At 31.9% G+C, this 13,592-nt stretch overlaps 1 protein-coding gene across 2 annotated transcripts in view; it reads left to right on the top strand.

Annotated features, from left to right (window-relative positions):
* Positions 1-13,592, top strand: part of LOC111701559 (cAMP-specific 3',5'-cyclic phosphodiesterase 4C) — a 107,058-nt gene that overhangs the window by 14,595 nt on the left and 78,871 nt on the right. For both annotated transcript variants that reach the window (XM_023472892.1, XM_023472893.1), the window contains exons 2-3: positions 2,862-3,259; positions 11,084-11,243. In XM_023472892.1, the coding sequence (XP_023328660.1) occupies positions 11,092-11,243 (152 nt within the window). In that variant the 5' untranslated portion in view covers positions 2,862-3,259; positions 11,084-11,091. The remainder of the gene's footprint in view (positions 1-2,861; positions 3,260-11,083; positions 11,244-13,592) is intronic.

Below are 13,592 nucleotides of genomic sequence, written 5' to 3'. Positions count from 1 at the left end.
CCCCCCCCCCCACTCGTCTCACCTATACCTATATCTATCTATCTTTATATATATTTGAGTATTCAAACTATCTGTAGGCTGTAGTAGTGCCTTGAACAGCTGAGAGAAAGGAAAAAATAAAAAGAATACACAAATAAAAATTTTAAAATGTACATATGTATCGAATCATCAGGTACATCTACGAAATCAACATTGGATCAACATAACATGATTTATCAGTTCAAAAATAAACAAATAGTTTCATTTATATTTCATTACGTACAAGTCTAGATTCTTTAAAAATAACATATTAATACAATTATACTCCATTTTTACAATAAAATATCAAAAAGTAACAATTGATAAAGATTATTACCGTTGTGAAAAAAGAGAAATACGTATGCTATACTAGCTACACTACTATAAACTTGAAGACTGATTATAAAATAATTTTAAATATATAAACATAATGTTTAAGTACCCCTCCTACATGCCCGATTAACAACGATGCCCTTAGGTTTGTCTGATCAAGTAGAACATGGATATCTTTGTGTTTGTTGAAAACTGTTCATTTTCATTTGATGTTTCTCTGCAAAAGTGACATGCGCAACGGAGAAATTGTAAAAATCAAACACGAGACATTAGTAGATTAAGGTATCCAGGGTACCATTGTGAATCTGGCAAGGCTCTCTCTCATTTCGTCATGCTAAATTTAATTATTTAATTATCTAAATAGATTTAAGACAATTTTTCCCTTTTTTCAGTTTTCAAAGATCTTGTTTTATTTTTTAAAAATCTGTTTTATTTCATTTTAAGAATCGTTTTAATGCCATTAAGATATTCGTGAAGTTACATAAAGAACTTATTGAGGAAAATGAAATTATGCTCTGGTTCGTTCTTTTAGATGTTATTAATAAGGAATATTTGAACGTGTTTTTGTCGTTGGCACATGGCCAGTGTACACAAGAGTCATGGATTGGGGAGGGAGGGGGGGGGATTTGAAATTTTGTTAAAAAATATGAAATAACTCCGCTGATTTAATGCTGAGATTTGAATATTTATATTGAAATGAACTTGAAGCATTAATGATTAGACCAGTTCAAAGTTGACTTGATTCATGGCAAATTCTAATTATCCTCCTGGACCAATCTTTTTTAAAAACGAAAATAATTTAGTTTCAGTTATTTGAGTTTACAAATTTTGAAAAAATCATTTGAAAATAAACTGAAATCCTTTTTTTTCAATCTCCAGAAAATATTTCTTAGAAATCTTGAATTTATTGAATTATTTGCTGAACATCGTGTTTCATGATCAACATTTTTAAGCAACTGAAAAATGTTGCGGATTTTTACTAGTTCTATTGCGGATTTGAGAAATCAAGAAGTATTTTAATAAAAATAAAATAAAAATTTGCAAATGAGGAGCTATAGATAATCTATATATAAATTTGGCTTGTCTGTCTGTTTGTCTGTCTGTCTGTTTGTATCCAATAAACGTCAAAACGACTGAACCGATCGGGCCCAATTTTTTTGTGGGACATCTAGGGACTCCAGGGAAGGTTTATGAATGATTGAAATTTTAAATATTTGTCTCCATCAAAATTCGATCTTCATTAAATATTTTAAAATTTTGAAAATCCACGAAATTTTTTGTGAAAATCCGCGAATTATTTTTGTTTTGTTTTACGATGTACACAACATGTTCCCAATTAATTTAGAAGATGGGCGCGAAGCGCCCTCTAAGGCTAGTAATGATAAAAATGAAAAGTTTCCGAAATTAGGTTTTAGTCGTAACACAAAATTTATCGATGTCACCTTTTATCAATTTATTTTTATTGAATCAAAAATTAATACAATTTGCTTGTACGATATATATAGAAACAAAAAAGATTGTACAATTGATTGGGCTCAATCGTTTCAAAGGAGCCAAAAAAATTCACTCATGCTTTTAAGTTGAAATAAGAATAATTTAAACCTTTTATAAAACTTTTCTGAGCTTTATATTCAACATTGCACCAAAATAGTTCAAGCCTAGTTCTTACCCTAGGCTTTAATTGTATTTATCTCTTCAACTGAATTCAAAGCTTAACGTTTTCCCGCATTTTTCTTCATTTACACATGCTTTATAGCTTCATACTGCTTTCGAGAAATTTTGGACTGTTTTTTGATTAATTTAAATTTTCTTTCAAACCATGTTGTTTCTTTTTTAAATCAAACGATCTAATTCTTACATGAAAATTATTTTTGCAAAGCTTGCAGTATAGTTTCCCGATAAAACCGTTTATTCTAAAGTCTACATCTTCTATTTAGTTCTCTCAGCTCTAATCATAGACAATTTTTCAATCTTCAGTTTTCATCACTTAATAAATATCCACGAGTATATCTATATATATATATAAAAAGTGGTAATCTCTGTTTGTCTTATGTCAATGTCCGATCGTTACTCATGAATCCCTCGCCCGATTTGCCTCAAATTTTGATTTGGAAACTTGGTAGAACCACAGGAATATTATTTAACAGGGAAAGCTGGATTCCAATAAATGTATATAATAAATATAAAATATATAATAATAAAATTCATCTTTAATTTAACCATTAAATAGGATAATTGAAACTTGAATACCATAAGGACTGTTTTAATCTTAATTTTGGGTATTTTCTTGTGAACGTAGAAGAAATCATTACTCGCCTACAATTCTAAATATCTTATCTTAAAATGTATCTTTGCAAACTGATGGTGGAATATTTTGATATTTCAAACAATTTCATATTTTTGATGCAGAAATGTAGTGTTAGAGTTCCATTCATAAACCTTATACTTTTTGTTATAAATATATAATACATATCATTTACATATTAATGTTTCTACATTTTTATTTTCAGATGTTCTAAACAAAACGAATTCTGCCTATTGTACTGCAGATGACTTTGTACTGCTAAATCTTGTTGTACTACACATTGTACAACCTAAATTGTACAGTTGAAATTTGTGCTTCTGTGCTCTATGTACAAGATACAAAGTGAAAAAGTGAAAAATGCGTATTAACGTTTTTAAAAGTGCATAGAAAATTCTATTGTGTTTTTTAACATCTGTTTGAATTTTTAGTATCCAGTATCTAGTTTCCAGTTAAACAGTATCCAGTATCTAGCACCAGCAGAATAAAAAATATAGTATCCAGTATTTGACGTATCTAAGTATGGTATTATAGCCTGCTGTATACAACCTTCAAGGAGAAAACTAAAAGAATAAAAAACATCAAGAGCAAAAGCAGTTAATACAGGTTTGTATGATGTAACTCTTTATATTAAAATGAAATTTTTTAGCTTTTTAATTTTACACAAATCCCATACATACTTGCAATGCAATTCTAATATATTAAGTAGCAAGGCATGAATTTACTAGGCTTCGATTTCAACTTTTAATTGTTGTTGCTCTATCTGCGGCATTTTTCCTTCTTCTATTATCAATAACAATAACAAACAAATTTCGTGGATTTATTGATTTTTTTCTCACGGATTTGAAAAATCAAAATTTTATGAAATTTTTTTATTTCTGTTATTTTTAGCAGCATCCATAAACATTCCTTGGGGTCATGCGAGACCTCCAAAAAAATGTGGACCCTTTCGGTTCAGACTTTTTGACGTTTATTGGATACAAACGGACAGACGGTTGACGAGCAAAGTATATATATAGATGTAGGTCTATGTACATATGGCAAACTTAAGTTGGCCTGTACACGCACCTCTGCCCCTTTAGTAAAAGTAAATTCAACCTAAGCATAAAGTCAGACCGCGTCAACCTTGTTGCAACGGCTAGTCCTGTCCATAGAGCAAGGTACAGTACAAACTGGGAACGGAAAGGTTGACCCGGCTCGGAAATTCAAATGTACTACTGCTGCCCGTGTGTAAATTTATTATAGTTAAGCAGTCAACGTTGTTTAGAAAAAAAGTCCAGATGATTTTATTTGTATCGCTATTTCTCTAGATATTAGGAAATCCGCAAACATATTTATAACAATCCGATAGTTTCTCTTCTGTTGCATGTACGTAACAAAACCAGCCGAGTAAATTGTTTTAATTCAGGAGTTTAATGTTTTAAATGTATGTTTGAATTGCATGTAATTATGTTACAAGGCCTAAGTGTTAAGTATACTAATAATAATTAAAGAGCAATTACCTAAAGAAGTGAATGTTGCATGACTAAACTTTTTTATTTAATTATTTTATATTTACTTTATTTATTATTTTTTTCAGAAAACATTTACTCTCTTAATTTAATTGAACAAGGTTTACTTTAATTAAGGTTTAACAAGGTTTAATTTAATTAAGGTTTAATTTTAATTTCTCCGAAGAAAAATTTCGCAGTCTTTTCAGTTTATATTGGCACATCTTCAGGGTCATGTGAGTTGCCACAAAAAACTGGACCCAAATAAGCAATATATATACACAATTGTTGACTTTAAAAGTCACTATAGTAAAATAAAGAGATCTAAAAATGGATATTTCTAACATTTATTTAAAAAAAACGAAAGTTTTGAAATATTTGCATTTAAGGCGGAGTTAAAATATTGGTTGATTTAGAAATTAACAAAGGAATTAATGATGAATATTTTTGGGTACTTCATGGGAGTGATGTAGAGCTTCATGTTGGTGGAGCAGATCAACAGGAACTGGAACAACAGGGCTTATCCAACCTAGTAGGCAGAGATCGCGGCTTTATCATGCTGGATTTGAGCGATTATGTTGTCTCTGGAAGTGGAGTGCATGATAAACTGGGAACCCTCGGGTAAGCCTGTCTGTTGCTAGTTGAGTATCTGCGTCAAGAGGCTCCCTGTGTCGGAGCTGTTACTAGCTCAACTCTCCTAACCTGACTGACCTGGGGTGTGTAGAGGGTGAGGCCGGGAAAGAAGGAGCGAGGGTTACATGTGTGTGCTTCATGGCGGAAATGGATCGTGTGTATACACACATCTTGAGAAAAGGCTATGGCATTTGAGTCGGAAAAATCGTCTTCCTTATATTTCGAATTTGTGATAACAACAATATACGTATAATGGTAATTTTAGATTTTTGAAATTAGGAACACAATACTCAGGCAATCTTAATGCTCTTGTAAAGGAAGTGCAGCAAGATACTTGTATCAATCTCTAATTTTCTTTTTTTTTGTTTATACTTTTCAAACTTGATGGTGTAAACTTGGATTATGGCAGAATTTATAAAGTTACAAATGTCTACAATATCAGGTTGTAACAAGTTAGAAAATTAGAGTTTGATGTAAATGTTTTCACTTCTTTTTGTGAATTTGATGAATAGTTTTCCGTTGATTATTAAACAAAATTTCTGGTAAAATGCAGTTTCGGTCTAAATCCTTTTTAGCCAATTAGTTTGATTTATAATAACAAAAAAATGTAATAGTCACGATTTAAAGTTTTTAAGTATTTGGGATTTTGAGAACATCTGAATCTTCATGGCTACGTTGAGTTCACACAGTACGCTAGCCTACATTTCAGTTTTCCGACAATTTGAACACCATTTTAGAGATAAACTCACGGAGTTCTCTGCCCTCGATGATCAGTCAATGGTTTTAAAGGTACCGTTGTAAATCAGACATTTATCTCTTTGCATGGAGGATAACTTATGATTACGTTTACAGTCCCTTTAATGAAAAAGAAAAACGTTTTGTATGAATCAAACAAAAGTATGTTTAAAACAAACTGATGTTCTGAAACAATTTTATTATCTTTAGTGACATTTACTTTACAATTGTATAAAATTGTTTTAAATTTTAATATTCAACTTTTAACTTGTGCAAAATTTAAAAATTTTAAGTTTTCTTTACAAAAAGGATATATTTCATAGATTTGCGATGGCTTTTTTATGTAAATTATATCAAGTTAAACTTATTTTGATTATTTCCAGTGGAATATTTTAAAAGCGAGGTAATTCTCGGAAAGGGGATTTTCATGAACGGAATTGAGTCTTCGCCACAAACTCTGATTTTCTAATCCCAATATCTTTATTTTAAACTATGAATTCTATAATTTTGGATCAAAAAATGTAAGTTTGAAATACCAAAGGTTTAGACCATTAGGTTGCAAAGATATTTGAGAATTAGAAAAATTTAGTTTGAGGCATTGTTCTTTTTCTTTTTTGATGAAAACCAATATCTGGTCTGGAATAGAATGAATAACGCAGAATTGTGCTCCGAGGTTTAGAAGTGCATGAAGAGAAAAAATAAACAGATATCTCTTTTTATTGGAAAATTAGGAAAACTTACTTCTCTACATTTATCTTTTTTTCATTTTCTATCTTGTAAATACACATATTCTATACATTTTCTATCTTGTAAATACACATATTCTATACATTTTCTATCTTGTAAATACACATATTCTATACATTTTCTATCTTGTAAATACACATATTCTATACATTTTCTATCTTGTAAATACACATATTCTATACATTTTCTATCTTGTAAATACACATATTCTATACATTTTCTATCTTGTAAATACACATATTCTATACATTTNCCCCCCCCAGAAAGAAACAAAAAATTAAGCCACCTTTGGACAAAACCCTGAGTACGCCTTTGGGGTCGGGACTTACAGTGATATAGCTTTATAGCTCCTTCTTAATACAGCATAGTAGTATCTTCATCTCAATATTGTTTCTTGAATTGTATACTCTTAAAAGCTCTCAAAAGGACTTGTTCTTAATGAACGTCCTCATTATAAATGTGTCCTCAATGAATGTCCTCAGTATCAGTGTGTTCTCAATGAACGTTCTTAACATCAGTGTGTCCTCTGTGAACGTCAGCAGCATCAGCGTGTTCTCAATGAACGTCCTCAGCATCAGATTGTCCTTTATGAACGTCCTCATTATTAATTGTCCTCAGTGAATGTCCTCATTATTAATAGTCCTCAATGAACGTCATGAGGGAGTGAACCCTAGTACGCCATGAGCCTCCGCTATGCAGACATGAGCCTCCCAGATTTGCTAGACAGATCGAGCCTCCGCTATGCAGAAATGAGCATGAGCAATATATCAAAATGTGCCTGTGTAATACAGGAGGGTTTTTTTTAAACTTGTGTTTTAAGTTTAAATAAAAGATTTTTTTTTCAAATTGAATTTCAATTCATCTTTTATAATCATTGATTTAAGCGATACGTTTTTTATGCAGTTCAAACTAAATCTAGAAAATTCGTATCATTTTTTTAAATCTTAACATTTTTCAAAAAAGGTATGGTTTAAATCAAAGATTACAACAAAACAAACTAAATTTACCCCAGAAATATTTTTCCAAATATCTTCCTTCCCGTGAAGGAAATGTTTAAAGTTTTAGTATAAATCTTATAAACCACTTTATGTGTCCATATATGTTTCTAATCATGGCAATCAATAGATCTTTAGTAAACTTCTTATGCCGCTACGTCAAAGAAATTGTTAACATTTTTCATTACACAGAAAAAGCAATATTTAAAAAAGCTGTGCTGCATGGAGGAGGCTCGTTTACTACATTGCGAAGTCACAGTCTGCATAGCGCAGGCTTGGTTTGCACAGTGGAGGCTCGGTCTGCCTAGCAAATCTGGGAGGCTCGTGTCTGCATAGCGGAGGCTCATTGCGTCTGGGGGTTCCCTCCCTCACGTCATCAGCATCAGTGTGTCCTCTGTGAACGTCCTAATTATTAGCGCGTCCTTCTAAGTGCTTCAATATTAGTGCATCCGCATAAGTGATCGTCTTTTTAACGGAGATAAAGGATTGATTAAAAGAAAGAAAGAGGAAAGAAGGGATTAAGGGGAAAAATTAAAGAATGGATAAAGAATGAAGAATGAATAGTTAAAGAGGATATAATAAAGAAAGAGTAAAGAAGGAAGAAAAATGAGAAATGAGGAAGAAAAAGAAAAAGAGAAAAGGAGAAAGAAAGAATGGAAGAGAAAAGAAGAAAGAAAGACTAAAGTAGGAAGAAAAATGAAAAAAGGAAGAAAGAGGAAAGAAGGAAGGATGAAAGAGAAAAGAAGGGAGAATGGAAGAGGAAAAAAGAAGGAATGAAAAAGGAAAAAAAGAAGGAGGAAAGGGGAAAAAATAATAAAGAAAACAACAAAGAAATAAAGAAAGATTAATGAAAGAGGAAAAAGGAAAATAAAAGAAAGAATGAAAACAAAAATAGAACAAAGAAGGTAGAAAGAAGAAAGAATTAAGGAAGAGGAAGGAGGGAAGAATTATTGTGGAAAGAAGTAGGAAAAAGGAACAATGAAAAAAGAATAAAGGAAGGAGGAAGGAGAAAGAATGAAAAAAAGAAGGAAAGAAGAAAGAATAAAAGAGAAAAGTACAAAGTGATAAAGAGGAAAGAAGGGAAAATAAAAGATTTTAACGGAAGAATGGGTGAGGAAGGAAGGAAGAATAAGGAAGAATGAAAGAAAGATGAAAACCTCTGCTTTGGAGAAGAAAATATGTGGAAAAAATGTTTAAAGTTGTTTGAAAAAGCTTGCAGCCCTAACTGTTTAGCGAACACTTTTTTGAAGTTGTCTTCAAATTTGAATATTTGGTTTCTGAGGTTGTGGTATTCTTGCCTTTATATTTTTTAAAAGATAAATATTTAGCAGGATCGGATTTTTTCTAAAGGGAGAGACCGGCTAGACATGGTAACTGAGCTAAGAGTGCAGTATTTTAGAGACATTTTTAGAGCGCAAATTCAATCTTTAAAATCTTCTTGGATTGTCCATTTTGGAGGGATGATAATGAGAATCGTTTTTTTAAATTATTCAATAACGAGGATGAAAAATGCTACAAAAATTCTACAACAAACTAGTTAGTTGTGTAGGAACATATTTCTCGATAGAATTTTATGAAGAAATCAATGAATCAATTATTTCCTTATCATTATTTTATTGAATTTCTTATTTTTTATAAATTTATTCGCAGATTTCTCAAAGTTCTTAACCTGTTTATTTAGCGTTTGTACAAAACAAGGTGGTAAAAAAAACTTAAGGCAAAAAGGTATATAATATATGGCAAAACCCGTTTTTTTGAAAACCTTCTGTTCTGAAATATACTATAGAAAAGGAAAATTGACATTTAAAAAACCGAAGGTGTCTTGAATTGTAGAAATCGATCAAATGAAACCTTTTTTATCGATCCTTGATCACAAAGTACTGAGATAGAAGAAATGGCTTCTATGGACTCCTTATATATCGAAAATATATAGCTATTGGAGATTTCCATTTTAAAATCTTTCTTGTATAAATTCTAAATTGTTGTATCTTGAAAGGTATCAGCTCTGGGATTATCAAAAAACCGTCTTTTTCCGTCGGAACAATCTAAATATTTAAATATAAATATCGATTTTTATCAATTAAAAAATTAAATAAAAAATGCGACGAAAATTGGTACAATATTTTCTTATTTAATCTTCTCTTTTACTTAACTATTTTTGGATGATTGTGAGAAAAAAATTCTTTTTGAGATGACATTTTATTCCTAGCTGTTCAATTTGGCAAAATGATTCAAATAAAGGAGTTGAGATTTTGTCACAAACTCAAACTGCCCAATCTCTATATCTCTATATCTTTACAATCTGATTATGTAAACCTTGGATATTTCAAACTTAGATTATTTAGTCCAACAGAATTCATAGTTTGAAATATAAAAGGTCGCAAAAAAAAATTGGCTCGCAAAAATATAGAGATTAGAAATCTAGAAAAGTAGAGTTTAGGACTCATTTCCTTTCTTTCCATAGAATTTAAGTCGAACAAAAAGTTTAAAAGATATAACAAATAAGTGTTTAGATTATATATTTATTTTTCTAAAAGAAAATTTTTAGAATTTAAAATACCTTTTTTTAATTCTATTTTATAGTTTTCAATAACTTGAGTTATTTTTGGACAAGGTGGGTGAGGGGGGGGGGGTTAAGTTTAAGTTTAAATTGCGTTTGAATGTTGTTCATATTGTGCTAAGATGTCACCAAATTTTCACAATTTTTTAAGAAAGATATATCTATGTATTGTACGTATAGTATAGGATACATTGACCCCCAGACTAAAGGAATTATAAATACTTTATTGACGATCTAAAATGATATTGAAAAGAAATAATATCCAGTAATAATGGGGGAACCTTGATTGTAGGAAATAAGTCTTAATAAATGAAGTCTATCCCTGTAGTTTATAACATAACAGTTCAATAAATCATTAGGTTTACAAACGAATAACGCGACCTTAAAAACGAATTTAAGATTGGCACTCTTAATCTGACATCTTATGTTTTTTTGTCTTTTCTTTCTTAGGAAGGAGGGGGTGGGGGGGTGCTAGCAAGGGGGGGCAACCTGTGTTTATTTTTGTCTTTTCATTGCACAAGTTTTATTTAAAGGAACCAGGGATGATTTAGTGGTTTAAACTCATCAAATTCTTACAAGATAAATTATGCAGTTTTATTATACTTTTACTTACAAGGAAGCCACAGAAGTAAACCTTCATGCAGGGATACAGGAATACTGGGATACAGGGATACAGGGATACAGGGATACAGGGATACAGGGATACAGGGATACAGGGATACAGGAATACAGGAATACAGGGATACAGGAATACAGGAATACAGGGATACAGGGATACAGGGATACAGGGATACACAAGTAAATGAATACAGGGAAACAGGGATAGAGGGATATAGGGATACAATGATACAGGAATACAGGGATACACAAGTAAACGAATATAGGGAAACAGGGGCACAGGGATACAGGGAGAAAGGTAAACTGGGATACAAGGCCATAGTGATACAGGGATGGAAGTAAAAGAATGTAATGAAAATTAATCAGAAATCTGTAAGAAGAAGATTTTTATTAAAATAAAATGAAATATTTGAAATATTGAAATAAAAACATTTAATGTTTGAAAGTTTAATATTCTCTCTTCTCCACCTGCACCTGTTCACCGTTTATTTACATTAAATACTTTCTGACATTTCCACGTCTAATATTTCAGGGGCTCTTTATTCTAATATTTCAGGGGCTTTTTATTCTTATATTTCAGGGGCTCTTTATTCTAATATTTCAGGGGCTCTTTATTCTTATATTTCAGGGGCTCTTTATTCTTATATTTCAGGGGACTAGATGTATCCTGGTGGAAGGGACTCCTCTCTCCCTGGAGGATGGGGAGGAGGGAGGAGGGACTCCACCCACTCCTTGTCTAGCTCTGGACATTCTACTCCGTGTAATCCAAGGAAAATGTTGGATATTATGAAGATTAATCCATCCCTTCTCAGGTATATCAATAACAGATAGTTTGCTGAAAATATTCTGGTTTAAGGAACTGTACACATAATTCAGCTTAATTCTGCAGTATGATTTAGTAGTTGTCACATTTATACAGAAATGACAATTCAAAATGATAAGTTAGTTTTAGATAAGACAAGGTTTGAGAGGGTACTGTTGTGAATCGATCAAGCCATTCTATAAATTAAGGTTCACTTGAAATTACGTCTACTGTCTCTTTAATATAAATGGTTGGAGAAAATGTTATTAATAAAGATGAGATTTAGGTGTAAACTGTTTTTTCCTAACATTCTTTCATGCCACGGTAAAATTGGTTTTTTTCTTTGTTAAATTATTTCATCTATCTAATAAAGCTCTTTGCTCATATATAGTATTATATATATTTAAAAATTTCAAAGATTATTTTTTCAAAAAACGAATTTTTTTCAAAACTCAAATTTTTTTTCTACGGTGAACGCCGGACACTTAAGCTAGTAATATAAATATTTAAGCAGAAGACAAAAGTTAACCTTCATATCATTTAATCAAAAATTTTTAAGGTCGTCATTAACAACAAAATTATCAGGTCATGGATATTTTATAAACTTGCATGGATGGTTAATGGACAGATACCTCCCCCCCCCCAACTGGCCACAGGACCAGTTAGAGTACTTCCTAAATTGTATATAAAAAATGGTGAACGAGGGGCATTATTCCTAAACATGCCGTTTACGATCGCTAAATTGTAATCGTTGCAATTTTTTAACATGGTTAACGTTTTTTCACTATTTTTCTCAAATATTCTATTATCTTCCTTTGATCAATAAATATTTTCCTGTAACCGTGTACTCTACTTCCCTACTAATCCCTGCACTTAGAGTATTTACTTCGACATATCTATATAATAAAGCTCTTCACCTCATATATATATATTTTATTAGCTATAGCTGGCCAATGGAATGGACCTAATTGGCGGATTTTTTTAGAGCCGGAACCCATGTGTGCATGGGGCTAACATCGGCAAAAAACTGATTTAAAAAAATATATAACTATTTAAAAAAAATAGATTTTTTTTAAATTGAACGGCCAACGCCGGGCACTTCAGCTATTATTCCATATTCCCAATTCGGAAACAACCAAGGAATTTTACCAGGAACACTTAAAGCTATGTTTACCCAACCATCAAAAGAGAAATTAAATCTTCACTTTTTTTGTTTATTATATACCACGAGAACTTTTAACGTCTCAACTTTGAAGGACCATTCGTTCCACATAATTTCCAATCGACACTTTTCACGCGATAAAATGTTTGTGGTTAGATGTCTATGGTTAGGTACGTAAAATATATTATTTCCGATCAACAAAGAAATGTAAATAAATAAATCTGATATTTTCCATTTTCTATTTCTTCTCTTATTTTTGGATTGGACGTGATCTCCAGGATTAGGAAAGGATAGAATCATCTCTCAACCAACCATATATCAATACCCAACTCAACCCATCTCTGATCCTATCAATCTTCAACTGGACCAATCTCTGATCCTATCAATCTTTAACTGGACCAATCTCTGATCCTATCAATCTTCAACCCAACCAATCTCTGATCCTATCAATCTTCAACTCAACCAATCTCTGATCCTATCAATCTTCAACCCAACCAATCTCTGATCCTATCAATCTTTAACTCAACCAATCTCTGATCCTATCAATCTTTTACTCAACAATCTCCAATTATATAAATGTCCAATCGAACCTATCTCCAATCCTGTAATTCTTCAACCCAACCAATCTGTTATCCTATCAAAACCCAACCGAACCGATCTCCGATCTTATCAATACACAACCAATCTATGATCTTATCAATCTTTAACCGAACCAATCTCCGATCCTATCAATATCCAACCAACCTCTGATCTTTTTAATATTCAACCCAACCAATCTCTTATCCTATCAATCTTTAACCAAACCACTATCAATCTTTAACTCATCCAATCTCTCCAATATATGACCTAATCCAAGTTAACTCGGTTCCAACCAATCTCCGACGCAACCAATCTGCAATCTTACTAACCTCCGGTCCAACCAATCTCCGATCCATCAAATATCCGATCCAACCAATCTCCGAACCTTTCGATCTCTGATCTCTGACCCAACCAATCCCTGACACAACCAATCTATGATCCAACCAATCTCTGACCCAACCAATCTCTGGTCCAGCCAATCTCTGACCCAATCAATCTCTGGTCCAACTAGTATCCGATCCAACCAAGCTCCGAACCAATTGTTTAAATTCCGACGAATCTCCGAACTAACCAATCTCCGATTCTATACCTCTCTGATTCAACCTATATCCGTACCTT

The sequence above is a fragment of the Eurytemora carolleeae genome, unplaced genomic scaffold, assembly GCF_000591075.1.
Source record: "Eurytemora carolleeae unplaced genomic scaffold, Eaff_2.0 scaffold151, whole genome shotgun sequence".
In the NCBI taxonomy this organism is placed as follows: domain Eukaryota; kingdom Metazoa; phylum Arthropoda; class Copepoda; order Calanoida; family Temoridae; genus Eurytemora; species Eurytemora carolleeae.
This window is presented reverse-complemented; position numbering and strand designations above follow the sequence as displayed.